Source organism: Felis catus, chromosome C2 (genome assembly GCF_018350175.1).
Source record: "Felis catus isolate Fca126 chromosome C2, F.catus_Fca126_mat1.0, whole genome shotgun sequence".
NCBI lineage: Eukaryota > Metazoa > Chordata > Mammalia > Carnivora > Felidae > Felis > Felis catus.
The window spans coordinates 144,565,369-144,591,421 of NC_058376.1; the positions used below are offsets into that span (position 1 = coordinate 144,565,369).

The 26,053-nt window shown below is 43.1% G+C and overlaps 1 protein-coding gene across 12 annotated transcripts in view; it reads left to right on the top strand.

Moving 5' to 3' along the window:
* RBMS3 (RNA binding motif single stranded interacting protein 3) overlaps positions 1 to 26,053 on the top strand; it is a 1,326,374-nt gene that overhangs the window by 233,669 nt on the left and 1,066,652 nt on the right. For all 12 annotated transcript variants that reach the window (XM_023260643.2, XM_023260644.2, XM_023260642.2 and 9 more), the window contains exon 3: positions 22,991 to 23,059. In XM_023260643.2, coding sequence (XP_023116411.2) covers positions 22,991 to 23,059 — 69 coding nt within the window. The remainder of the gene's footprint in view (positions 1 to 22,990; positions 23,060 to 26,053) is intronic.

Consider the following 26,053-nt stretch of genomic DNA (forward strand, 5'->3'; position numbering starts at 1 on the left):
AGTGCCTGCACCCGCCTCCTGCTCGGGTGACCCGCAATGAGTTTGTAGTATAAGCAAGATACAGCCTTGAGCCACTGGGATTTGGGGTTTACTGTCACTATAGCATGAGCTATCCTGTCCTGAATGATACATGCACCCAGCAGGCCTGTGGTCCTGAGAGAAGTGCCTCAGAGTGGAAGGAAGTGCCTTCTACCCGACACGCTTTGTGGTTTTCCTAGTCATCTGAGAAGTGTGAGCTCAGTGTGAGCTCAGAGAACCCTCAATCATGCAGAAAAGTTACAGCTAGTTTTGAGGACTGTTACTACCATCACCATTCTTCGACATTTTTTTTTCCTTTAAATTGACATTTTGAGCTAAGACCTGAGAAGGGAGAAGAAGCTGGTGTGTTAATGGTGGGGTTGGGGATTGGGTGCCTGGGTGGCTCAGTTGGTTAAGCATCTGACTTTGGCCTAGGTCATGATCACACTGTTCCCAGTTCAAGCCCCGGGTCAGGCTCCGTCGCCCGTCCGTCCGTCGCCCGTCCGTCCGTCGCCCGTCCGTCCGTCGCCCGTCCGTCCGTCGCCCGTCCGTCCGTCGCCCGTCCGTCCGTCGCCCGTCCGTCCGTCGCCCGTCCGTCCGTCGCCCGTCCGTCCGTCGCCCGTCTCTCCAATATAAATAAACATTTAAAAAAAACTGGTTGGGTTGGGATCAGATTTTCAGGTCAGGACAGCAATGCAAAGTCCCAGAGGGGAGAAAGAGTTTGCTGTGTTAACCTGTATGAGAGGGTTAAGCTGTATTTCATAATGGGTGCTGTGGGTGCCCTCCCGGGCCCGTTTCCAGGACCACAGTCAGTGAGCTGACTGCTAATAGCTCCCAGAAGTCACCTTTTGAGCATTGCTGTCCACCATTTGGAGGCACCAGGGACAGAAGGTTTTAGGCCCCTTCACTCTGCCCCATGGAGGGGTAGCCCATAGCCGTTGACTGGCTGACTTGAGGAGCAAAATGCTGGCAAGATCCTTGTTTTGTAGTTTATGTTCCAGAGCTTCTCTTAACCCCCAGTTGGGCAAAAGCTGGGCTCTATCTGAAACCTCATCTTTGCTTCACCCCTTTCTTTTTTCTATTGTTTCCTTCATTCTGCTATGCTTCTTCCACAAATTTCATGTAGCTAGGTCCCTTCTCAGGCTCTGCTTCTTGAGAATTCAGCAGAAGACATGTACTAAGATAGGAGAGGGTCCTTTGGGCCAAATATATGGGGGACGTGCTGGATGCTATTCAATTCTCTCCCAATTTCCTTACAATTATTAGGGCACCAAATCCTCTTAAGTCCTACAACAGGGAAATTTATTTAACCTCAAGTAACCTGTGTAACTTTGTGAAATTAAGGAGGTTGTACAGAGGGTTGGGAATCTTAGCTTCAGACCCCTGCTTCAGTTATTCATTGTGTAATATTGGGCTAAGTATCTAATCCTGCTGTACATCCTCTTCTCAGGAAAATGGGAATATATTCATTGCTGGTAGAAAGACATGTCTGTAAAATGAACTATCTATGGGGGAAAATAGCTTGGCAGTTTCTTAAAAAGTTAAACATGAATTTATGAATGCCCAATTCGGCTAGGTTTCTATCCTTGAAGATAATTGACAATCTGTGTTCATAGAGAGACACGTGTGAATTATCATAGGGTTATTCATAAGAGCACAAAAATGGAGACAACCCACATGTCTGTCACCTGCGGTATAACCATATGGTGGAATACTATTCAGCAATAAAAAACAACTACTGATAAATACTACAACATGGGCCTCAAAAACCTTGTGTTACATGAAAGAAGGCAGGCACAGCAGGCTATGCACTGCATGATCCCACGGATGTGAAATCTCCAGATCAGATGTTGCTTGGGCCTTGGGTGGTAGTGGGGATTGACTGCAGGCACGAGGGAACTTTTGTGGGTGAAGGAAATGCTCTAAAACTGGAATTGTGGAGACGGTTGTACACTGTATGAATTTCCTAAGCTTCATTTGAAGTGTACTGATGATGGCTGAATTAGGGTCTGTATGCTAGGTCGTATTAGAGCTGCTATATAGAAACCCTTTGAGAACATATGTCTGTGTTTTCACTCTGACCGCCCCTAAAGATATCTTTTTTGGAGATTCGGGAATCTTTTCTTTATAAATGAAAAGACAAGTTCTATGTGATTGTAAAAAGAAGTTGGGGAGGCTGTAATAGTTTCCTTCCGGTTGCTGTGAGGGTTACAGGACATTCAGTGCATGTCAGCTGTCACTGTCATTTTTGTTGTAGCTGAGTCAGCATTTCCTTATGGTTGGTTTTGTTTGTTTATTTATGAGAGAAGGGGGCGGGGTGGGGCAGAAGGAGAGGGAGGGAATCTTAAGCAGTTTCTGAGCTGTTACTGTGGAGCCCAACACAGGGCTCAATCCCATGACCCTGGGATCTTGACCTGAACTGAAATCAAGAGTTAGACGCTTAACTGACTGAGCCACCCAGGCACCCCTCCTCACTTCCTTTCAAGAGCAAAGCTTGTTGAAAGTGTTCTTGTTGAAATACTGGATGATGGGATACTTTGGGATCAACAGATCCCAAAAGGTATGAGACCTTTTGTTCTTTGGCCTTTTTCCCTTTTAACAGTTATTTTCTTAAATTTTTGAATTGCTAATTTTTTTTTTTTTTTTTTTTTTGCTTGATAACTTTAGTAGGGCATACTTAATTTGAAAAAAGCTTTTGTATTCCCTGTGCACAGTCCGGTTGTAAAACCTGGTGATCTCTCAGTAGTTCAGAGGCCAGAAAATGTTAACCTGTGGGTTCTAACAAGGACACAGAATTCTCCAACAGGCGTTACATTCTGATAAAACTATTTGTGAGAAATTGAATACAGTTTATTGGGCCAAATGTCTCTGAAAAACCATACGTATATTCCCTTGCTATCTCTTTGACATTAGACACACAGAAAAATCCCACCCAGATGACCTTGTATTTTTAAAAGGCAAACATATCTGCTGGTGTGTTGGTTTTGGCTTAGCCAGAAATGATTGTTAATTTTGCCCTTAAAGAACAGATTACCAAAATACATTAGTGTTTTGGGCATGTGCAGTATAGACCAATTTGGCCCAATTTAGCCGTCAGAGCAAGATTGCACCCAAACAGAAGTGCTTGTAGAAATGAATGGATGACTCCAGTAGTTTTAAATCAATGCATGCTGGGCAATCAGACTCCCTTATCGCTCCCCAAAATGACCTGCTTAAAGAAAATTGAAGCACTGTTACAGTTGAGATAGCTGTGCAATCCACATGCTCAAAGTGGTGATCACCTTCAAATTTAAGCACTTAATTTAAGAGCTCCAATAATTTTAAATTGCTATGTGCCGCAAAGAGTGACAGACGGTTACCAGAGTGCGCCAGTATTTTTAAAACACTTCAGTGTTCGGTGCAGTATATTTCTGTGGAAAGGTTCACAGCAAGTTGAAGCAAATTTCCAAATTAACATTGAAGAATGAAAAGTGACATTGCAACAAACTTGAGGTTGGTTTTCTTTTCTCTTTCCCACCCCCCTCCCCACACCCCCAGCCAAAAGAAGCCTAGTCACTCATATTTCTGTTGGATTGAAAGACCTTGAGGATTTGTCAGGAGCTAAAAATAAGTCTGCCTTTTTAAGTATGGCACCTCCTGGCGAAGACACTTGGCGGTAGAATAGCTTTGTAGAGAGAAGTAGGGAGAATGTCCCACGGAGCCGAAGGAAGAGGGACAGCTTGCATATTCGGGGTTCGGATATCCCTACCAGGGATGTGAAACTGCTTGAAACTGTCCCTCAGGGTGGTGGAATTTAGGGAATCCCACGTGGGTGGCTCAGGGAACCAGAGGCTATGTGTAGAAGTGCCTCTGTGTCCAGATACCTCCCCTCTCCTGATCCGAATGAAGGTCTTCTGCATGCCAGGTTTCTTGACACTGACAAACCCCGCCCCCCCCCCCCCCCCCCCGCAAATTTCCCTAGAGATTCTGCTTACTGGGTCAACGCCCCACCCCTCTTTCTGCCTCTTTATCTTCTTCTTGCCTCTTTCTGCTTGTTTCTTCCCTTCACAGGAAGGTCCTCTGCACTCTGTGTATCTAAATGGCTAATCATGGCTCAGCACTGGTCCCTCCACCTCCCCCACACTCTCCATGATTATCTCTTTCCATCCCATCCCCACAATGTTTTTCTATTTTCTAATAGGATCTGATTTTTTTTTCCCTGTAATTGGGTGTGTAGTCGACAGACTTTTTCAACGTCTTAATTAAAAACTGAAGCCTTTTAAAAAAATCAATTTTGGGGCGCCTGGGTGGCTCAGTCAGTTAAGCGTCCAACTTCGGCTCAGGTCATGATGTCATGGTCCATGGGTTTGAGCCCCGTGTCGGGCTTTGTGCTGACAGCTCAGAGCCTGGAGCCTGTTTCAGATTCTGTGTCTCCCTTTTTCTCTGACCCTCTCCTGTTCATGCTGTCTCTCTGTCTCAAAAATAAATGTTAAAAAAAAAAATTAAAAAAATCAATTTTATTTTGCTATACTCCTATACAATAAACTATGCCTATTTTAGTTTTTTTGACTAATGTGTGCAGCCATGTAACCAACACTATCATTGAGATGTAGAGTATTTGTCACCCTCCAAATTACGTCCCTTTGTGGTCCTTTCCTCTGCTGGCCCTAGGAACGGCCGATCTCTTTTGTCACTGCAGGTGAGTTGTGCCTGATTCTTTGCCAATGACATGGCAGTAATAACCTCCACCTCACCTGTTGACTTGAGGGTGAGTGAGGACCTGGTGTGTTTCCCAGCAGCCCTAAAAGCAACAGACCGAAACTGGTTGCCATTTTGGCCCCAAGAGCCTGAAATAATTTTAGTTCTGTATTTCAGGTTTTATATTTTAAGAATCTTGTCCTTCCCGCCTTTTACTCCATTTGTATCCATGTTTATTGTAATTGTAAAAATTACATTCTACTCTTATTGTTGTATTAACTTTTATTCATTTTTGAGAGAGAGAGAGAGAGACCAAGTACAAGTGGGGAAGGGGTGGAGAGAGAGAGGCAGAGGCAGACACAGAATCCGAAGCAGGCTCCAGGCTCGGAGCCGTCAGCACAGAACCTGACGCGGGGCTGGAACCCACAAACCACAAGATCCTGACCTGAGCTGAAGTCGGATGCTCAACTGACTCCTGATTTTGGCTCAGATCAAAATCTTATGGTTCATGAGTTCAAGCCCTGCCTTAGACTCTGTGCTGTCAGCACGGAGCCTGCTTGGGATTCTCTCTGCCCTCCCCCTGCTCACACATGCTCTATGTCTATCTCTCTCAAGAATAAACCATTCTTAAAAATTTACATTTTATGGAGTGCCTGGGTGGCTCAGTTAAGTGTCCGACTTCAGCTCTGGCCATGATCTTATAGTTTCTGAATTTCAGCCCTGCATCAGACTCTGCTCTGACAGTGCAGAGCCTGCCTGAGATTCTCTCTCCCTCTCTCTGCCCCTTCCCCCCTCAATAAATAAAAAACCTTTATAAAGAATCTTTAATTTTAAATGACCATTCAGTAAAAATGATGCTCCTACAAAAGATACTGTGTTCCTTCTGTGTTTTCCAGCATGTTCTAACATACTAAGACTCCTCAGAATGAGGGGCTATCTTGGGGAGCTGTCTGAAATATTCCTCCTGGCGAGACCTGCCACAGAGCTGTCACTCGGGATTCTCAAGCTCTCATTAAACTCATGACCAAAGCCTCACCCATCAATGTGGGGCTTCCCAAAACAGTCCTTGGGGAGGAACCTAGCTTGAGAAAGCTTTCACTTGGCAATGTGGATAGAAGGCAGGGAGGAGCCTCATCTGCAAGCTTTACATGTTAGGGACTGCGTCTGCATGTAAAATTCTTGACTTTGTGTCTATAGAGCTTGCTTAACTATTATTACTATTATAATTAGGTCACCTTTATTGAATTATCTTGTATGCACCAGGCACTGTTCTAGGTGCACCATTGCATTTTACATTTAATTTACAACGTGATTCTGCAAGAGAAACTAATGTCTTCATTTTGCTGATGGAGAAACTGAACCCTACATAGGCATTTAGAGAGGTTACTTAAACTTGTACAAGATGCCACAGCAAGTAAGTGGTAAAATTTGGAATCCTGTCAGGCCCCAAACTTGCCCATAAGTAGCATCTCTGGATTAAAAACCATCTGGCACACAAAAGATAACAATCTAATGAACTCCTTTCTCAGGTTTAGTGGGCCTTGACGTTGTGGGGTGAGGTGCCTGGAGTCCTCAGTGACTCTGGGGTGTGTGTGTGTGTGTGTGTGTGTGTGTGTGTGTGTGTGTGTGTAACCCTCTCAGCCCTCCATCCATCACCCCCACCTCCTTGCTCTATCTCCTTCTCCTTTCCTGGTTCAAAATTGGAAAAGGATGGCTTTCCCTGGAAAGGCAGAACTCTGGGGAGGGCAAGTGACTTTGATCTTCTATGAGAACAGGATCCTGGAAGAGGAAGGCATAAATGATAAACCACGGGGCTGGGCTGGAGGGCATCCATCAGGTTGGGCTGCCTGGATCCCCTTGATGTGGGCCCAGTGGGGTTATAGATGTGACCCAGAGCACCGAGGGCATAGATAGTGCTCCTTGATTTGAGAGGCTTTCCTTCTGTCGCAGGCAAGTGCACAGGAAATAGGCAGGGCCCAGCTTGTGTGGGATGCGGGGGTGAGGGCACAACATGTCCTTGGTTCTGGCTCCAAATGGAAGTTGAACATCTCACTGCCTCCCAGCTCCCCGGCAGCCCCCTCCGATCCCCATAGAGGGAGGGCGACTTTTCATTTGGAACAATGCTAATGGAGTCATTCGGGTCAGTGTCTCCGAGATAAAATCTGTCACTCCCTTCTGCAGGCTCATTATTTCTACCTTCGGGCTGCAAGGAGACAACGGAACACCAGGGGATAGGGCTGTTTGTTCTTAGGGTTGACTCTCCCAAAAAAAAAACCCACCAAAAAACCAAAAACATATTTACATATGTGACTGTGGTCTTAAAGGTGTGATGAATTATGGGGGCAAACCTTTTGTTTTAAACAGTGTGTCAGTGTTTAAATTCCTTGCATAAATTTTGTGGCCCTGAAACTCTACCCTCGGTCCAGTTCTGGACATGCTTTGGTATTGCCATTTAACAATGACAACAAAAGAGCTGCATACAGGACTGGACTCAGCCTGGAATTACACCCTACATAGTTTTAATTGTTCAGTAATTTAAACAGAAGAGTGGCATTATGTTGACTCGGCGATTTAAAATTATGCTAAAGCAGGATTTTGCCAGCTGGATCCTTGGCCTCGTTCAGGAACATACTTGGCTGTGTGTGCAACAGGGACCACTAATCCATGAGGGTAGAGAAAATATGGGTTTTTTTTTTGTTTGTTTGTTTTAACCAAAGCAGAGTTTTCCAGAAACCAGCAAACAATTACCAATCAAGCTATCAAAACTTCAGGATTAATGGGTACGCTGTGGTGATTCAAATAGTATTAGCAACTCGTACTTTATGAGAAAAAAGGGGGCATCTATGAGTTCAGCTTTCATTCAGAAGTAAGAGTCTATCTTCATGTGCACATAAAGGCGGGGGCACTACTCTGGATTTTTCTCCTCCAGTACTTTAACAGGTACATTCTTTCCTAACAACATGGCTCAGTTCTGCACCTTTCTGTCTACTCTCTCGGGGAAATGTTGATGTTATAGTACCCTCTTCGTGTGGATCTCTTGTTGGCAGCCATCTGACCTCCGGTGCCTGCAGGGTTTCCTGGCCGCAGGCTGACTGGGGACTGTGGTGATCTGATGAACAAGTGGTGGGGAGTGGTCGATCTTCTATCCTGTAAGTCCATGTCCCAGACAAGGTGGCCACATCAATGACCACCATGCCCCCACCTTCCTCCCCTCACACCCAGAGCTGTTTCTGTAAGGTGTGAGAATCCGGACCCTGTGTTGCCAGATCTTTACAGTTTTTCATTCTGGATTATAATGAATGTAAAATTGCTCCGTATTTAAACATAGGCAACTGACCCACCAATAAACACACTGTATAGGCCAGAGAAAATGCTTCTGTGGGCCAGACGAGGGTAGTGGACCTCTGTTTTTGATACCTGGTCTACAGGGTCTTGGGTCCCCATAACTGGCTCTCCATTTGGGGGTCTCCCATCTTTCAGGTTAAGGACGTGTCTTGTCTTCTTTGTTGCAGGTGGTGGGAGCATGCACTTGGCATTAGAATTGTTTTCGGTCAGGTCGAGCTTTGATGCCTTCTAGTGGCATGGTCATAAACAAGCCGTTTGTGCAATCTGTACCCCACTTGGGTGCCCCATCAGTGAAATGTAAATGAGTGCTGACCTTGCCCATTTTTTGGTGTCTTTGTCAGGCTTTAATGCAGAGTAGAAATGGAGCTACAGTACTTTTGAACTCTTGAGCACTATGGAGCAAAGCCGTCTGGGCTGGTGATCAAAGCTGACAATTGTGTCCTGTTAAATATATAACTAACCAGCTATGAGATCTGGTAAAATTGTATGATCCTTCAGAGGTTTGGGCTTCTCCTTTGTAAAGACCAGGTTTTCTTAGGGGAGGCGGTGGAGTGAATAGGAGAAGGCAAACCTGAGACCCAGTCCAGGCGCTGGCAGTTACTGTGTGATCTGGGTCAGTCATGTAATCCTTGCTGCCGTGTGTGGTCTGGTGGCATCTTCATCTCTCATGGAGGTTGTTTGGGCCTCACCTTAGACCTGCTGGAGCAGAATCTCTTCCCCAAGGGATTTGTGAGCACATCAGAGCTTGAGAAGCTTTGATTTAATCTAGTGCTGTTCAAAACGTGGTCCTGGACGAGCAGCATCCTCATTTGGGAACTTGTTAGAAAAGTGAATTCTGAGGGCCCTCTGTTAGACCCGCTGAATCGGTCATCTCGCATGGAGACCAGGACTCTGTCCTTTAACAAAGGCTTTAGGTTATCCTGATGCACCACTAAGTTGATCTCTTTGAATTTCAATGACCTCCTCATCTTCAGTGCATTTGCAATAATAATAGGCATATCATTAGGATGTTTTAAGGGCAAAAAGAATACGGTATAGTATAATAGTGTAATATAGAATATAATATAGCATGTATTATGTGTATATATGGAGAGAAAATAACCTGAGCTGAACTTGATAAATAGTGTATAGTGAAGAGTGGAAAAGAAATTGGCAAAAAGGTAACCACTAAGAATCTGTGTCAGTAATGGTATTTTGGTTTCAAGCCAACAGAAACTAACCCTGGTAACTTAAGGAAAATGGAACTTATTGGAAGGGTTTGGGGTGGGACATAGAATTAAATTTCCAAGGGGGAGGAAAAAAAGAGCCTTCAGTGTTTGGGAAAGGCAACAATGAAGGAAGCTCTAGGACAATTATAGGAACTAATAAGTGGTTTCTTCAGGGCACCTCCATTGACTTTAATCATCTCCAGTTGCCCTTGGGCCATTGTATTCAAGACCCAAATTCTTGATGAAACTTCTTGGCAGGCTCGGGTCACCCAGAGGGCAGCACACCTGAACTGCTGAGTTTAGTGAAGGTAGAGGAGTTTCTCAAAGGAATACACTCCTGTTATAGAAGAAAATGTGTATGGGAAACTGGGCAAGCAAATCAACAGGCACCACTGCAGAGATGTCTAGCTGTAGCATTCTGAGTCTGCCATTCTGCCTTGACCTTGGACTTGGCATGGTGATCAGAAATCCTGAACCGGCAAGCTGGAAGGCAGGTGCCAGCTCTTCCCAAAACTCCCCTGGCCATTCCTCTCCACGGTGCAGCTGTGAGACTTTTCTTTATATCCAGACGGGAGTAGTTTTGCCTTGGTGTTGAGTGGGGTTATGTGTGCCACCAGAGCCGAAGCGTACCTTCGTGTGCACAACCGCGGCTCCCGTGCCTCCCTGCTCATGGTAAAGCTGTGAGATTTTCCTCAAGAAAGAGCAGCCTCTGTCCTGTCCCTTGTGAAGCCATGATCTACAGCAAAGCCCTGGAGAATGACACATTGGATATCTTCTGCTTTTTCCCATAGTTTTATAAGTGATTATTCATAAAAACATGCTCATGTCTGAAGTTTGCCATCTTGGCTCCGTGCTCTGTTTGTTATGAATGTTTCGTTCATGTGGGACAAATGGCCGTGTGTGGCTTGAGCTCCAGCTCTATTTTTTTCTCCTTTGGATTCTACCAGCTAATCACAGAAACGACCCTTCTGTGTGGGGGGCTTTTCCCTGGCGTGTGTGTGTGTGTGCCATGGTAACAGTGGCTGGTAATGGTTTGTCTGTGAGGGGAAAACGGTGTGAATGCTAGCTTATTTAATGTGAATGTGAGGGAAGAAGGGGTTTCAAGAGCCTTTTACAATGATTGTGCTGTTGGCTTAAGCATAACCTGGTGCCTCATAGCATTTGCTTCTCAAAGCTTGGAGACCTGGAGGGGCTGGGAGGTCCAGCGGTTACAGTACCTGCCCATCAAACAGTGTCATCTAAACACTGGCTGCTAACTCACTATTTCACGTCTCCTGGGTAACTTGGTGTTTCTTTCACTGCACCTTACAACAGAGACATCAGTGATTCTCCCACAGAGTTCTATTTAAAATAGTCAGTAGACCAAGGCCAAGAGAGCCAATACCAATTCAAAAAACAAATTGGCTTTGATTTGAAATTGTATGGAGGAGTTCCTGAGCTCAGTATTAAAGGTGTGTTTATGTCTGCAGGAGCAGGAAGATTTGTGGAGTGCTCTGTTGAGGATAGATACAGCGGTGTCTCCTCTTACAAAAGGGTTTTCATTACAAAGTCCTCGTGGAAGTTAGAAATTGCATATGGTTAGGAGTACCCTTGAAAATTTCTTAAATTTCAAATTGAGTTCAGTGTCTATGGTTTAGTATATACATTTATGTAGCAGTATAATATGTAGTATATATACTGTCCTTATATAGCTTATGATATATGTAAGCATATTATATGTAATATGTATATGTAATATGCTTACATAATAGATAATATGTGCATATAATTTATATTATGTAACATATAACATAAATATATAACATAAGTTATATAGTGAAATATACATAATAGTATGTTATATAGTTAGGTATTACACATACTAATATGTTCATACATGTATAACAAATGAAATAATGCATAAATAGAAATGCACATAAACAGTTATATTTATAATATATATTATCCATAACACATGTTTATATTCATATGAACTGCAAGTTTATAAACTTATGTATGTGTGTATATATACCTCTAGAGTTGGATACATGTTCAAAATGTAATTTTATAGAATTTTAACGATGTAAACAAATAGACCTGTATTTGAAACTCCTGAAGCTATAGTGCATGTGATGAACTTGTTTTTATCTCAAGGCCTTCCTCTCAAGTGGACAGCATCTTCTGTTGGTTCCATTCGGAATTTCCATATTTTATCTCTGCATACAGGTGTAATCTGAGTTCAGCATTTGGTATTAGGCTGGCTTTTCTGCCCAAATGCTATCAATTTAAGCTCTGCATAAATAGAAAGCATGGGTCATACTTGAGGTCTAGTTGTCCACCAAGCTTAGTTTTGAACCTGAGCACTTTGGGAGCATAAGAACCCAAAGAAATTGCTGGTCTGCTAGAACTGCCTTGAGGAATAGCAATTATTTCCTTGAATGGTCAAGGAAAACCTGAGTCTTCCTGGCAAATGGATGATCTTTGAAATCTTCATAATTTATTTACTGTTTTTTAACCATCATAAAAATTGTAGTCTATCAATTATACATGAAGCTGAATATTAGAAGGCGGAGGAGACACATGCTGGCACGCACTTCCTCTCAGCCTCTTCACCTCAAATTATAAACAAGTTAGTTCTGTCTTTGTCTGTCTGCAAAAGTGCACATGTATATTACATGTGTCACGTATTATGTAAATTGGTAGCTATCACTGCCCCACACACCATTTTCCTGCACACTCCAATTTGATTTTCATAAACAACCGTTTCTCAGAAATAACATTTACAAATTCCCTCTCCAATGACCTCTGTTTAATTGAGTATATTATGTACCCTCTCTTCATTGTTGCTATGAAACAAAAGAGGCCACCTTACAAACCTTTCATCTTCTTGCAGAAGATAATATAATGGGAGTATTTCATGATTGGTTGGTAGTTTTTTTTTTTTTTTTTTTTCTTTTACCTCTAATTTGCTCTGGACTGACTATAAAGAATTGAACTGGTTTTTGAGTGTGGTTCTTGGAAGCCATCTCATTATATTAGACTGATATTTTGTATTTGGTCATTGAAAAAGTAAATGTCAGGGGTAGGGGGTGGTAAGAAGCCCAGAACAGGAAATATAGAAAAACGAGTTGTGTTTCAAATGAAATTTTCCACTTGCTTCTCACAGTCTGCAGAGTACCTGTCTGTGGAGTATTCCAAGGAAACTCTGCTGACAGTAGAAATCGTGCTTTCCCTCCCAAGGTCCCAACTATGCACAATACCTTCCATCATGACAGGACTCTCTTAATTGTTGTTTCAGGTTGTTCAGAATTACAGGAATAAAACTGAAAACAAGGGTTTTTGTGGAGTAAGAGTCAAGTTCATCATGGCTATTACAAATTCTAATGACATGAAAGCCAATTATTGTGACTTCAGGTGGTTATTCTGAATGCACTTAAATATGTGACAGCCAAGGTAAACATTTCAGCCTAGACAGCTCCATTAATTAATTACAGCTTAGGATCCGGAAGCTTGCTTACATGCTTCAAGGGCTATGTGGAAACCTTATAAGATACATATTCGAGGCAAATCCAGACAGGCAAACTAGGTACTCAATAATGTTTTTTCCCATGTCCTTGTTTGACATTTATTTATTAGAGTAAAGCTCAGATTTAAAAATACTTCGCCCCATACTCCCATTTTCCCCTGTAGAGAAACTTAGGTAGAAAAATCTATAGCAACTTAAGAAAAAATAGTGTGTCTGAAGAGGGCAGCCTTTCCACAATTTCTTGGAATTGACTCTACTTAAATACACATTGCATTGGGCAGTTAATTTTTTTGTGATTTCATGCTTGTGACTGCTTTTACACATGTTGGCCCCAAATCATATTCTCTTAAAATTAGGCTTAATTCTTTACCTCCTCACCCTCCTCCCCTATTTTTAAAGTTTCAAATCATGTAGATGGCAACAAAATTCTTCTGAATAGAGGGCTGTATTTGGAGGCATTAACTTCACCCCCAATTTACTCATGAATACTTTATGAAGAAATAACCATGTCTCATTAAAGTTTAAAATTTTGTAGTTTCTTACTTTAGGAATTACAAAATCTTTAGTTTCCTGGGAGAGTGGGGGCTGAAGTACATTTTTCTACTTTTCTACATCTCTTAGGCCCACAAAAAGGATCAGCCACATGAGGATTTGTCAGGAAGAGTCATATAAGTGTTCTCTCTGACCTATTCCATTCAGTCACAGAGCAAAGACTTCAAAAGTTTTCCACCTGGAAACACACTCATCCTGGAAAGCTTGCGTGCCAAGCGTGTTTTGTACGTGGCGAATAGCATGAGGACAGACCTGATTCATTATGACAGCGTGACCATGTTCCCCTTGCTACCCGCAGCCAAAAGGCTAGATTGGAGCCTTGTCACAAGTGCCCATGGTTACGAGGATCATTGCAGCTGAGGCGGCATCTGGTGCTATTTGTACGAAGGAGAACTTAGTCTTCCCGCTCTGTTTCCTGATGAAGAGGTGGGAGGAAGTCCCAGAATCAGAATGGAGGGCTGTGCAGTGTCCCAGGATATGTTTTTATGGGGGAAAACTTCTGAGCATTACATGTCTCCCTTGTGATGAAGTCTGGGAGACGGAGGAATCTCTAATTTGATGGACGGTTGAATAAACCACTTTTAAAATTTAGCAACCACCACCCCCTCCTCAGGCTTTGAAAAGTTGATGGTACCTAAGCTCAGGAAAGTCTGACTATTCTATGGATTCTCATGGCTTTGAGGAAAAGAAATGACTGGGTGGGAATTCCAGATTAGGGGTTGCCCCATTCTGGGAAATTGGGCTCTAGCCAGTTTCTTTCCGACTTATCATTGTCCACTGTGTGGCATCACTGATATGCATATACATTGAAATAATATATGAATGGGTAATATTAACAGACTCACATGTTCACAGTAAGTTTGACTTTAGTTCAGCCACCCCAGTTTAGAGATGAGCAGAAATGACTTGGTTAATGCCTCATTAATACCAGATTTGGGAGGGAAAAAAAAATCTGCTTGTCAGATTGCTTTCTACCTACTCTGTGTGGCAGGCAGCCTCTGAGATGTCCTGCGGTGAATGACCCCTGTCTCCTACTGTTCACATCATGGCGTGGTCCCCTCCTATATTATTCCAGCATTGGTCTGTTTGGCCAATGATCTCCAATAATGATAGGCTACTAATGAGGAAATTCAGGGTTTCTTTTGTGTGTAAGAACTCTGACAGTCCCAGAAATCACTATGTGTTTTATAAGTTTCCAAGACACTTTGGCAGAAAATCATCAATTGGCTAATTTGGCCAATGCAATTAACTTTAGGTTTTAAGTTTCAGATATGCTAGGGACTTGACATTTTCTGGAGGTAATGACCTAGTCCATAACTTCCTAATAGAAGATTTTTCATACCACAAGTTCCAAAAGTAAAATCCCTTACTTCTAGGGTAGGAATGAGGGGAGATAAAGGACACAGAAAAACGTGGCAAGCAGCCAGTTTTCCACAAAACACACACACATAAGACCCCACATATTTTTTAAGTTTTCTATCTTTGGGACTGCACTATGTTTGAAAGTCCAGGTATTGCTTAAGATGTTCATTGGCACTCCGTGTTCCAAGCCAGTTTTCTAAAACGTGAGAATAAAACTGTTCACTCAGATTGATCTACATGGCAATTTAGGTAACTTGTTTCCTCTGAGAGGTACTATAGAAGACTAGATCCCTGAGATGTAAATAAATATTGGTCAGAAAAGAAGTTGAGTGACAGAAAAAGGGTGGGGAAAGGTAGAGCAATAAGGAAAGAGTTAAGTAAATAGATTCTTTGGACAAGTCATGTTGGGACAAACAGACCCATGGGTATGTCTTGGGAGCAGAGATTCTGAATGCATTTCCTATGCCAGAAGGTGCAGTGATTCTTTAAGAGAGAGGTTGGAATGGTGTCCTATGTGTTAACCTTTCAGCTTTTCTGGTACTTAACCATTCCAGTGAAGGGACAGGAGCACTATAGAAACTGTAGCCTGTGGGGCAAATCTGAATCCAGCCCATCTTTGCAAATAAAGTTTTACTGGAATATAGCCATGTTCACTCACTTTGGTATTATCTATGGCTGCCTTCATGTCACATGGCAGAGTTGAGTAGCTGTAAAAGAGTATGGGCCACAAAGCCTAAAGTATTTACTCTGTGGCCCACTACAGAAAAATTCTGCAGATCTCTGGGTTGGATCATTTGGGAAATGTAGCATTTCCCCAACTGAACAAAGAACCATTTTTCGGTAGGTCATTCTGTGGTTCCGGTTTCTGTATAACACAGATGAGGGAATACTGTATCATCGGCTCACGTTTTTCCTTGTGGGTCTGTGGGAGCCTCCCCTCCCCTTAGTATCTTAAAAGTAGAATCCTCCAGTCTGCCCTCTTGTGCAGCTGCTGGAGGAGGGTTTCCGTTTCTCTGAGATGTGCAGTGGCAGATGGAGTCCAGTAGCTAAAGTGAATCAGGTCTCTTTTGTAAGATACAGCAAGATCAAGTTGAGTTACAGAGAAAGCTGCATGATAACAGGAAGCTTATCATTTATTTACTGAGCATCCTGTTCGCCGTTTTTAGTCTTGTGCAGGAAGGGAGCTGGAGGTTACCTTGTGCCTGTGTCTTCAGGGACTTCCAGTTCTCTGTCTCTTTGAAGGAAGTGGCTGTGAGACATGTTAAATAACAATGTGAAAATTCAGGGACTTAATTTTTAAAAAAAGACCTAAAGGAGGAAAAATCCTGAAACTTTTTTGTCTGTAATTCAGAAGAATGTCTTCCCCTCCCTTAGGTATGATTCACAGAATACTTTGTGCTTTCTACAGACTTTTACTTGTATCATGGTAAGAGCTGAATAGTTCTTCTGCTAATAATGTGAATTACTTAATGTATTGCTATGTGACAGATGATCCCAAAATTTAGCTGCTTGCACAGTAAACCTTGATTGTCTTGCACAGTGTCTGAGAGTAGGGGATTAGTGAACAGTCTGGGTAGCTGTTCTCAGTCAGGGTCTCTCCTGAAGGTGCAGCCAAGCTGTTAGCCCTGGCTGCAGTCTCTGAAGACTTGACTGGGGCTGCAGGATGAATTTTAAGTTCACTCATGTGGCGGTTTGCAAGAAGTTTCAATTTCTAACATTTTTTTTTAAATTTTTTTTTTCAACGTTTATTTTTGGGACAGAGAGAGAGCATGAACAGGGGAGGGGCAGAGAGAGGGAGACACAGAATCGGAAACAGGCTCCAGGCTCTGAGCCATCAGCCCAGAGCCTGACGTGGGGCTCGAACTCACGGACCGCGAGATGGTGACCTGGCTGAAGTCGGACGCTTAACCGACTGCGCCACCCAGGCGCCCCTCTAACATTTTTTTTTAATGTTTATTTTTTTTTTTTTTTTTTTTATTTTTTTTTTTCAGCGTTTTTATTTATTTTTGGGACAGAGAGAGACAGAGCATGAACGGGGGAGGGGCAGAGAGAGAGAGGGAGACACAGAATCGGAAACAGGCTCCAGGCTCCGAGCCATCAGCCCAGAGCCTGACGCGGGGCTCAAACTCACGGACCGCGAGATCGTGACCTGGCTGAAGTCGGACGCTTAACCGACTGCGCCACCCAGGCGCCCCTTTAATGTTTATTTTTGAGAGAGCCAGAGACAGAATGTGAGTGGGTTAGGGGCAGAGAGAGAGGGAGGCACAGAATCCGAAGCAGCCTCCAGGCTCTGAGCTGTCAGCACAGAGCCCGACATGGGGCTCGAACTCACAAGCTGTCAAATCACGACCCGAGCCGAAGTCGGGCACTCAACCGACTGAGCCACCCAGGGGCCCGAAGAAGTTTCAATTTCTTACCACATGGGACTCTTCCTAAGGTGGTTCATGGCATGGTTTCTCTCATGACATGGCTTGGATCTAAGTGAAAATGCTCGACCATGTCCAAGTTTCTATAACCTAATCTACAAAGTGACCTATCCTTATTTCACTATATTTTATTGGTCAAAAAGAATATCGTTTGTCTACTATATTCTACTAGTTGGCTCTGTTGGTCATTGTGGAGGTGTCAGTATCAGGAAGCAGGGTCTTCGGAGGCCATCTTAGAGCCTGGAGACCATATTCTGGTTATTTAAAGCAGCGTCTGCTGGTGAAGAAGCTGCTTCTGCTCTGGCTCCTCGCCCCTGGTCTAGGACACGCAAAGCCTACGGCCAGGGTATGGGGCCTCAAATCAGCTTTTAGCTACCATTCCTTAACCAACTGTGAGGATTCTCTGTAGCATTAGGAATGGGAGGGAACTTCTTGACTGTGATGGTGTGGTCAACTGACCTCAATAATTCCTTAAAACGAGGACAATTTGTCTGTGATTGTGTTTACAAAGGATGGGGAGGGTAAAGATTGTTTGTGTGTCCCATGGACACGAACGGCATGGGGATCTGTGTCCCAAGATACTGCAACTATAAGGAGGACATGATGCTTTCAATAACGAAATTGTGAAAGAGATTCCAGAAGGCCATCCTTTACCCTTTACCAATTTCCTTTTCTTCGCTTGCCAGGTATGTGCACTTGTGATTTTTTTTTTTTTTTTTTTTTTTTTGTAGCTCTTTATTTTAAGGTATGTGTAGGTAGAGCCTTTACCATTAATTCTTCAAAGTTTCTTGTGCTGGGAAGGTTTTTGAGTCCGCTCTTCATACCTTATTACAAGTGTTACTGCTATCTATGTCCTTTGCTATTTGGTCTTGTCTCTTACATGATTCATCTCACCGGGACTGGAAGCATGGTTTTCCATCTGAAATTAAAATCCCAAAAGTCATGTCTGTCATCCAGAGTTCAGTCTGTCTGAATAACCCATGTTGGTTCCTGGATCATATTTGTCAATGAATCTTGGGCTACGATGTTAAATGCAGATGTCCAGTTGGCACCTTCCAACACTGTTTATTGCTTCTTCATTTCTCGTTCTTCAAATATGCTCAAGGCCTAATGCGGCAAAGACTCCAGCTACTGAAAAATGTACGTGTTCCCAAAGTTCCTTGTCTTAGGCTGATGGGCAATTAGACTTGGAGGAAGCTGGCCAAGCAAAGGACAGTTGCGGTCATGAAGTACAGTGGCTGGCCGGCTGGCAGGCTCCCGCAGCATCTGGCCGCCTTCCTCGCTTACAAACTGCCGTTGAATCTGGTCTGTCTTCCAGGTTTCTGCACAGCCTTTTTCCCCCTTTGTTTAGCACAGCGTTCTGCACGCTTTTATCACTAATGTTTTACACTGTCCTCCTGAACTCCTTTTCTCTTAAGCAACCTGGATTTGCACAAGCCTCACAGCCTGGGCGGGTGGGGGGCAGAGGGTGGGGGTGGGGAGAGAAGCTGCAAAGTAGGGTATGTATTTTTGTCTCAATATTTCTTTGCATTCTAGCTTCTCTCTGCTTTTGTAGATCATCTAGGTCTTTGGTGGTTATCTCACAGCATTCCTGAGGCATTTTATATGGGATAACATGTGTCCATTAACCAATACTCTCAACTTCGATGTGGTGTCTGCCATTTCCCTTATTTCTTGCCCTACTGACTTGAACAATTGCTATTTTCTGTGAAGCCGAATCAGGGTACTCCCCACTCGAATACCCTGAAGTCTGGGCCACTGGTGTTACCCTTTCTAAGACATCATAGTAACCACTGAGGCTCTGGAATTCTATCAACTTTTGCTGCATTTGTCCCTGGGAGTGTTAGTTCTGTAGCTACTGTCTCCTGCGGAAGCAGTCTCCTGTCCACACTCACAAACCGAACCTATTTAATTTGGTGTTTACTGAGCACTTACTGTATCCCAAACGCAGACGTGCCTAGTTACATTAGTCCATGAGACGCATCCCCAGCTTGCTCCCCACTTTCCTCTATAACCTGTGGAATGTACAGTCTACAAGAGGAAACTGCATTTAGAAGGCAGTTACAAGAGAGTGTCCTAGGACTTTTTGATAGGCGGCGAGCGCAGATGTGCTGGAAACATATCAGAAGGACAGTAGCCCATTCTTGATATTCAGGGGAGGTTTTCCAAGGGCAGGCATTGGGTGTCTAAACTGAAACTCCTACCCAGCCATTTAATTGGGCTGTGGTGGCTGAAGGTTCAATCTATATCAGTAGATTAAAAATAAGATTCTTTTTCCTCAGGCGCCTTCCCACAATTTCCAGAAGTATTTCTTTGGAGTTTGAGAGTTCATTTTATCTTTTTTAGATTAAAAAAAAATGCTATCAATAATATCCTTGGGTCTTGATACCTCTACTCATCATCATCCTTGTTCTTCACTGGATGCATGCAGCAAAAGAAGTGTGTGCTGGGAGTATTCGGAGATGTTTCCTTGCTTCCAAGACTAAATATGAATCCACTGAAGAGCCTCTTAAAAATGTAAATTGCTGGATCCCACTTCCAGAGATTTGTAAATTCCTGGGGTCAGAGAATGTGCATTTTAAACCAGCATGCCTCATTATTCTGATCTGGGTACTGCCCTTTGATTAACCACTGGCTGCTAAGGGCACCAAGAGGGGGGAAATGAAGATAGGATCAATTACTTCTCTGGTTTGTCAGGTGAGCTTATTTTGGTCCAGGCTGAAATCCAAACCACGCATTGTGGCTAGTTAATTCAAAAGGACATCAAGGAAACCCAACGGGATTTTGTGTTGTGCTATGAGACTGATTTTTTGAATACAGTCGCCTCCATCAGAAGTGAGGCTGCAATTCTAGACCTGGTCCTGTCTTTAAAATTTGCAATTAATGTTGCCCAGTTATTTTGTTGTTTCTCTGGCCTTTTACATTTATCCTTAGCGCCAGAAAGGATGTGAAGTGTGTGGATCACAATAGATTACAATTACCATAATACAGTTAATTACACTTGTGTCGGTGCCGAAGTGCAGTGTGACCTTTAGAAGAAAGGTAAGCGTGGGCACTTATCAAGAAGGGAGAGCTTGCATTTCACGTTGGGTTGTTGTTACATATAAATGCCCGTTTTCTGTCCTTCCCCCTTCAAGGTTCTTTAATGATGTGGGTCAGATGCTGCACGTCACACATCTCCCTTTTCTGTGAAATATTTGTCAAATGTTAGTGCTCATGTCTTGAATTGGATGATCATAATTTTATTCTGATTAAAAACAAAACAAAACCAAAACTTTGAAGAAGAGCTCACAAGTGTTGGTGAGGGTGTGGAGAAAAGGGCAGCCTCATGCACACGGTTGGTGGGAATGGTGTAGCCACTGTGGAACACAGTGTGAAGGTTCCTCAAAAAATTAAAAGTAGAACTACCATATGATCCAGTATTTCCACTTCTGGGTACATACCCAAAGAAGATGAAAGCAGGATATCAAACAGATACACTCACGTCATGTTTATTGAAGCACTTTTCACAATAGCCAAGATGTAGAAAGAACTTAAGTGTCCGTCAGCAGATGAGGGGATAAAGTATATGTATTATCCATAATATATATATTTTATGGAATAATTATACAGTATGATGGTAATCCTATTGCAATACATAGATGTTTTGAATCAACACAAATACCTTAAAACTTACGCCATGTTATGTCAGTTCTATCTTAACTAAAATAAACACAATTATTTTCCTGATATTCAGTATAAAAATTATTGTTACAGTTTTAGAAACCTGTATTGTGGCTCAAAACTGATAAATTATGTTCTCACTCTATGATGTCTTGATTAGTCTGATGGTGAATTCCAAAATCTTATGATTTAAAGAGACTTGAAGAGATTCTTCTGAAGCCCAAATTGTTGGACTAGAAAATCAGCTAACAGCCCCTTCCTACAAATGAAGGAAGCCAAGATCTGCTACATATTCAAGCAAAGGGCTATTCTGGATTATTAGCATTTTCTAGTTAACAGAGGTGAAGATGTTTCCTCGGCATTGAAAGGAATTGAATCTATAATCAGTAATTTATATACTCTGAAAGTATAGAACCCTTTAATTGAATAGATCTGGGGCTGGATAAGGAGGGAGCATGGAGACCATCTAAATTATCCTTATTTCACAATTAGGAAAACAGCATTAGAGAAGGCACACCGTCATGTGCTGGTAAAGTCGGATACATTTGAAATTCATTGCTACTGCTTCTCCTTGAGGAAGTGCGATTACGCTTTTAGTTTAACTTTCGGCCGCTTCGTTGATAGTTTTCCCTTTATCCAAGTGGAACACGGAAATGCTTCTCACACTGTGCTATAGGGTGCAATCTGATCAGCCTCAGTGGGGCAGGAGAGCTGCTCCCAACTCTGCCTCTTCAGATGGGCAGATGCTGGAGGGAAGTTGAATTGAGCAGGCAGAACATAACATTTAGCCAGCATGCCAACCTCCCTGTGGCAGAGATTCAGGAAAGCTGTCAGGAACAGCAAAGGCCAGCACAGAATTACACGGGGGTCCCGAAAGGCAGATGGAATGCAGTGATGGGGTGTACGGAAGTTGGCGGGACTATATTGGCCTATTGATCATTCTCAAAACATAGCAATTGCTTTCACATCTTCATGCCTCTGCCGTGAAGCATCCGCGAGTTTCTACAAGTGACGGAAAAGGTGATTATAGTCAATTACACGAGGAGGGCTCAGGCAGAAGTAGCAGTCTGAAGCCGTAGGTCACTGCGGAACAAGATTAATTCAGGTTAGCATCTCTGCTCTTCTCTTGGCCTTTTCCTCGAGGTCACAGAATGGTTACTCCAGCTCCGTGTAGCGCATCTGTATTTAGAAAGAAGAATGGTGGTGAAGGTATGAGCCTTATCTTTTCCCTTTTATCAGGAGAGCAAAAGGTTTTCCCAGAATTCTCTCCCGTCTCACACCTCCAAAATTATATTCACGTCTCACTGGCCAGGAGTAGAGGGAAGGACTGCCGAGAAAGTGGGTTTGTAGTTGTTTAAACCTTGATGGTAGAAGCAGTCCAAGAAACATGGTGTTAAGAATGTGGGGGAGCTAATTTGCAGTGAGTTTGTGGCATATCACAAGTTCAGGGAGCTTGTAGTGATGATATGGTAAGGCCTTTCCCAAGGTGACGTTCTCTTTATAATAACAACTGGGGTGCCTGGGTGGCTCAGCCGATTGAGTGTCTGACTCTTGATCTCGGCTCAGGTTATCGTGATCTTGCAGTTGGTGAGTTCAAGCCCTGGGTCAAGCTCAGCGCTGATGGCGTGGAGCCTGCTTGGGGTTTTCTCTCTCCTTCTCTTTGCCCCTACCTGGCTTGTGCGTGTGCGCTTATGTGCTCACTCGGTGTTTCTCCAAATAGATAAATTGAAGAAAAAGAATAACTGACTCAAATATGTGGATATTTGTATGCCAGTGTGTTGCACTTGGAAACCTAGAATAATGGGCCTGATTTCCTGCATGTTGAATTAAGGCTTCATACGTGTCTAGAACCTTATTGGGTGAACTGCTTCACACCTGTCACCATACTGGATCCTCCCAAGAATCCCGTGCCGTAAGAATTATTATCTGAGTCTCGCTGAAGGGAAAGTTGAGACACCGAGCATTTGGGTGACGCGCGGCAGTTCAAACAATGAGCGCACGCTGAGAGTTGGATCCAGATGTTTCAGCTTTAGTGTTTATATTATTCTTGCTGAGGAGAATGCGTTTTAAAAGAAATGAAACCGAGATTCAGTTCAGACAGCATCTAAGATTGTGTTAATCTTTGGAGCTGTAGACACTGAATAAATAATTCGTTTAGAGAAATATAAAGCGTATTTGGTTTGTGTGACAACATGAAATCTTTTCTTTTTTTTTTTCCCCCTTCCCTTTTCCAGAGAAGCTCGGCCAGCAAGTCTTCGGGTGTTCCTTCCTATAGCAGATGGTCCAGTTCGCAGCCACATCAGGTAACATGCTCTTTCAAAGGATCTTGATGTGCTCGTTTTCCTTGAAGTGTGCTCCAGAGTATAGTTACTTGATCACGGGGCAAATGTGGAGGGTCCTGGGCTCTTGCTGGTTCTCACCTTGAACTTGGCCCCTCAGCAGAGGGCTGTGGAGTTCAGCAGTGGTTACTTCTCTCCACCTCAAGTCTGGGTTCAGGGTTACATGAGGGGGACAGGGACAGGGAAGTGTCGAAGTTCCACATTCGAAGCCTTCCTCCGTGAATAGCTAATGAAGTCTACCGGGCAGTTACAGCACGAATGAATTTTGCCTTTGTTTTTTTTTCTTCAACCAAAGATGATCCCTCTTTCCCTTCTGTTCCCAGAAATTGTGTATGTTCCCATGGTTGTGCATATGTACATACATGTGTATATGTGTATGGCACATGGAGCTCTAAGAGTGTATGCACCAATATATCTGAAAATATACTAATGTTATAAAGAGTCGCTTTTTTTGCTTTGTTACTCAGGGTGATGAACAACCTCCATTTAGGGCAAACGATACTGAACGTTATTTAACCTCTTTAGGGGAGGTTAGGCCAGCACAGTGCGGTTATGCCTCGGTGTATAAACAGAGCAGGATCTTTCTGCTTGGCGAGCAGTCTTTACAGGTGGTACACTGGGACCACGGGATTCCCCTGGAAGCAGCACTTGGGGAGAACACTAACGTTAGACTCTAAAGCTAAAGCTGAGTAGGACTTGGGTTTAAGTTACCTTCTAGTTGGGAGTGTATTCCTTGTTGGTCTCCTATTTGTTTTTTGGCTTTATTAGAATTATCAGAATTCTTAGACTTTCCAGGTCACTTATGTAAGCTGCAGCGACTATAGCAGGAGCACATAATAAATGATTTATATTCACATTTTCTCCCACATTTTATTGACCTTCTGTAGAAACTTACTATTGGCGATAATATACTCTTAACATCAGCATAACGTGAGAACTCTTTGTATACTCCCTTTTATCTTTTCTCTGCCGTTAGAAATTGAAACTTAGCAAAAAAAAAAAAATGAAAGAAATTAATGAGAGAAACACGTTCTTCCATTATGCAATAATTGATCACAGTGCCTATTTCTATGTTGACTGATGGGTAGAAATAAAGTTGAGGTGATCTCTTCCTCCATTGGCATCAGCTTGGTGTGGATGCTGTAGTTTCTGGTAACTTTGGAAGGATATATTTTGTGAGTGTGAGCTGAGAAAAAAAGGTGACCCAGGAAGAGGGGCCGTGGTACCAGTCTAGGGAGATTGCTTTGCTTGTTTGTTTTTTTAATTTTTTTTAACGTTTATTCATTTTTGAGACAGAGTGAGACAGAACATGAATGGGGGAAGGTCAGAGAGAGAGGGAGACACAGAATCTGAAACAGGCTCCAGGCTCTGAGCTGTCAGCACAGAGCCTGACGCGGGGCTTGAACTCACAGACTGTGAGATCATGACCTGAGCTGAAGTAGGATGACCAACCGACTGAGCCACCCAGGTGCCCCTAGGGAGATTGCTTTGAATATCCAGTTTCCTTTTACTTCATTTCCTGAAAATGCCCCCTGGACTTCAATCAATGTTGGTGATTTCTGTTCTCCCACTTTCTAGAGACTGGGTTGAGCAAGTTGCTCCTCCCCTCTCTGCACTCAACCTGAAGATGGAGAGATGTTCTAATCTAGTCTTGACAGTCTAAGGAAAGTGAGATGCAGAATATATTGTCCAAGGTTAAACGATTTCAGACAGCGTACCATTCTATGGTTTTTTCCCCCCCTAGAATGGACTCCATTTTATAAGCCAACACGGTTCTTCTGAGAACGTACCTGTGAGATTGTCAAGAGTGAATCTGTGACTCTGCTGTCCCTGCAAACCTTTCGCATGCTTCAAGGAAACGAGAAAAGTGGAAAGGGTCGTATTGGGACAGTTCTTAATTCTTAGAATAGATCCTTTTGTTTCTCCGATATTACAGTGATCTTTTTAAATGAACTTTAGGAATGATTAGATGGTTGTTGTGTACTTTGTGATATCCCAGCCAAATTAAAATGGTAGCCATCCTGTACAGATTTCCCAATGTGTTCTTTGAATTCTTACCTGTATGTGAAATCCAAGAGTGGAAGAGCTACCAAAAAGGGCTTTCATTTTTACCTTCTCACATGTTGAAGCAAATGTGGTGACATTGGCAGATTTTTAATCTTAACACTGCCATTTTGACTGGGGGCTTTATTCGATGGCATTTCCAAACGGTAGCCTGATTAAAACTAATAATGGTGACATCTCTTTTGTACTGAGGATCCCCTTTGACCCTAACCGAAAGGAGTGGTACCTTTTATCTATTTGGTAAGTTTCCTTGATGTTTGCCTATTGTGCCGGTCATTTGTTTTCTTTCAGATCTACTCCACGTCCATCTCTTGACATCTGCTTTCCCAGGCTTCCTTCTTTTTTTTTTTTTTTTTTTTAATTTTTTTTTTAACGTTTATTTATTTTTGAGACAGAGAGAGACAGAGCATGAACGGGGGAGGGGCAGAGAGAGAGGGAGAGACAGAATCGGAAGCATGCTCCAGGCTCTGAGCCATCAGCCCAGAGCCCGACTCGGGGCTCGTACTCACGGTCCGTGAGTTCGTGACCTGAGCTGAAGTCGGACACTTAACCGACTGAACCACCCAGGTGCCCCTCCCAGTCTTCCTTCTTAACTGAGTACTAAGTAGGTTTTTGCAATTAGAGTCATTGTTCGCAAGTTGGAAAGAGATAGGAAGGGAAAAACCAGGACATATTTCCCCCCTTGCTGTTGCTTTGGACAGTATATCTCCATGTTCTGAGCCTCTGTGTGGATCCAGCTACAGTGAGGCAGCCCTGGCTTCTGGCCTCTGTGCACCATCCCACTGGTTCCCCCAGCTTCAAGGGAGGTGGCAGTGTCCCGCATTCTTCCCTGCCTTTTTTTTTTTTTTTTTTTTTTTTTGCTTTCCCAGTAGTCTTATGACTAGTTCCCTATAT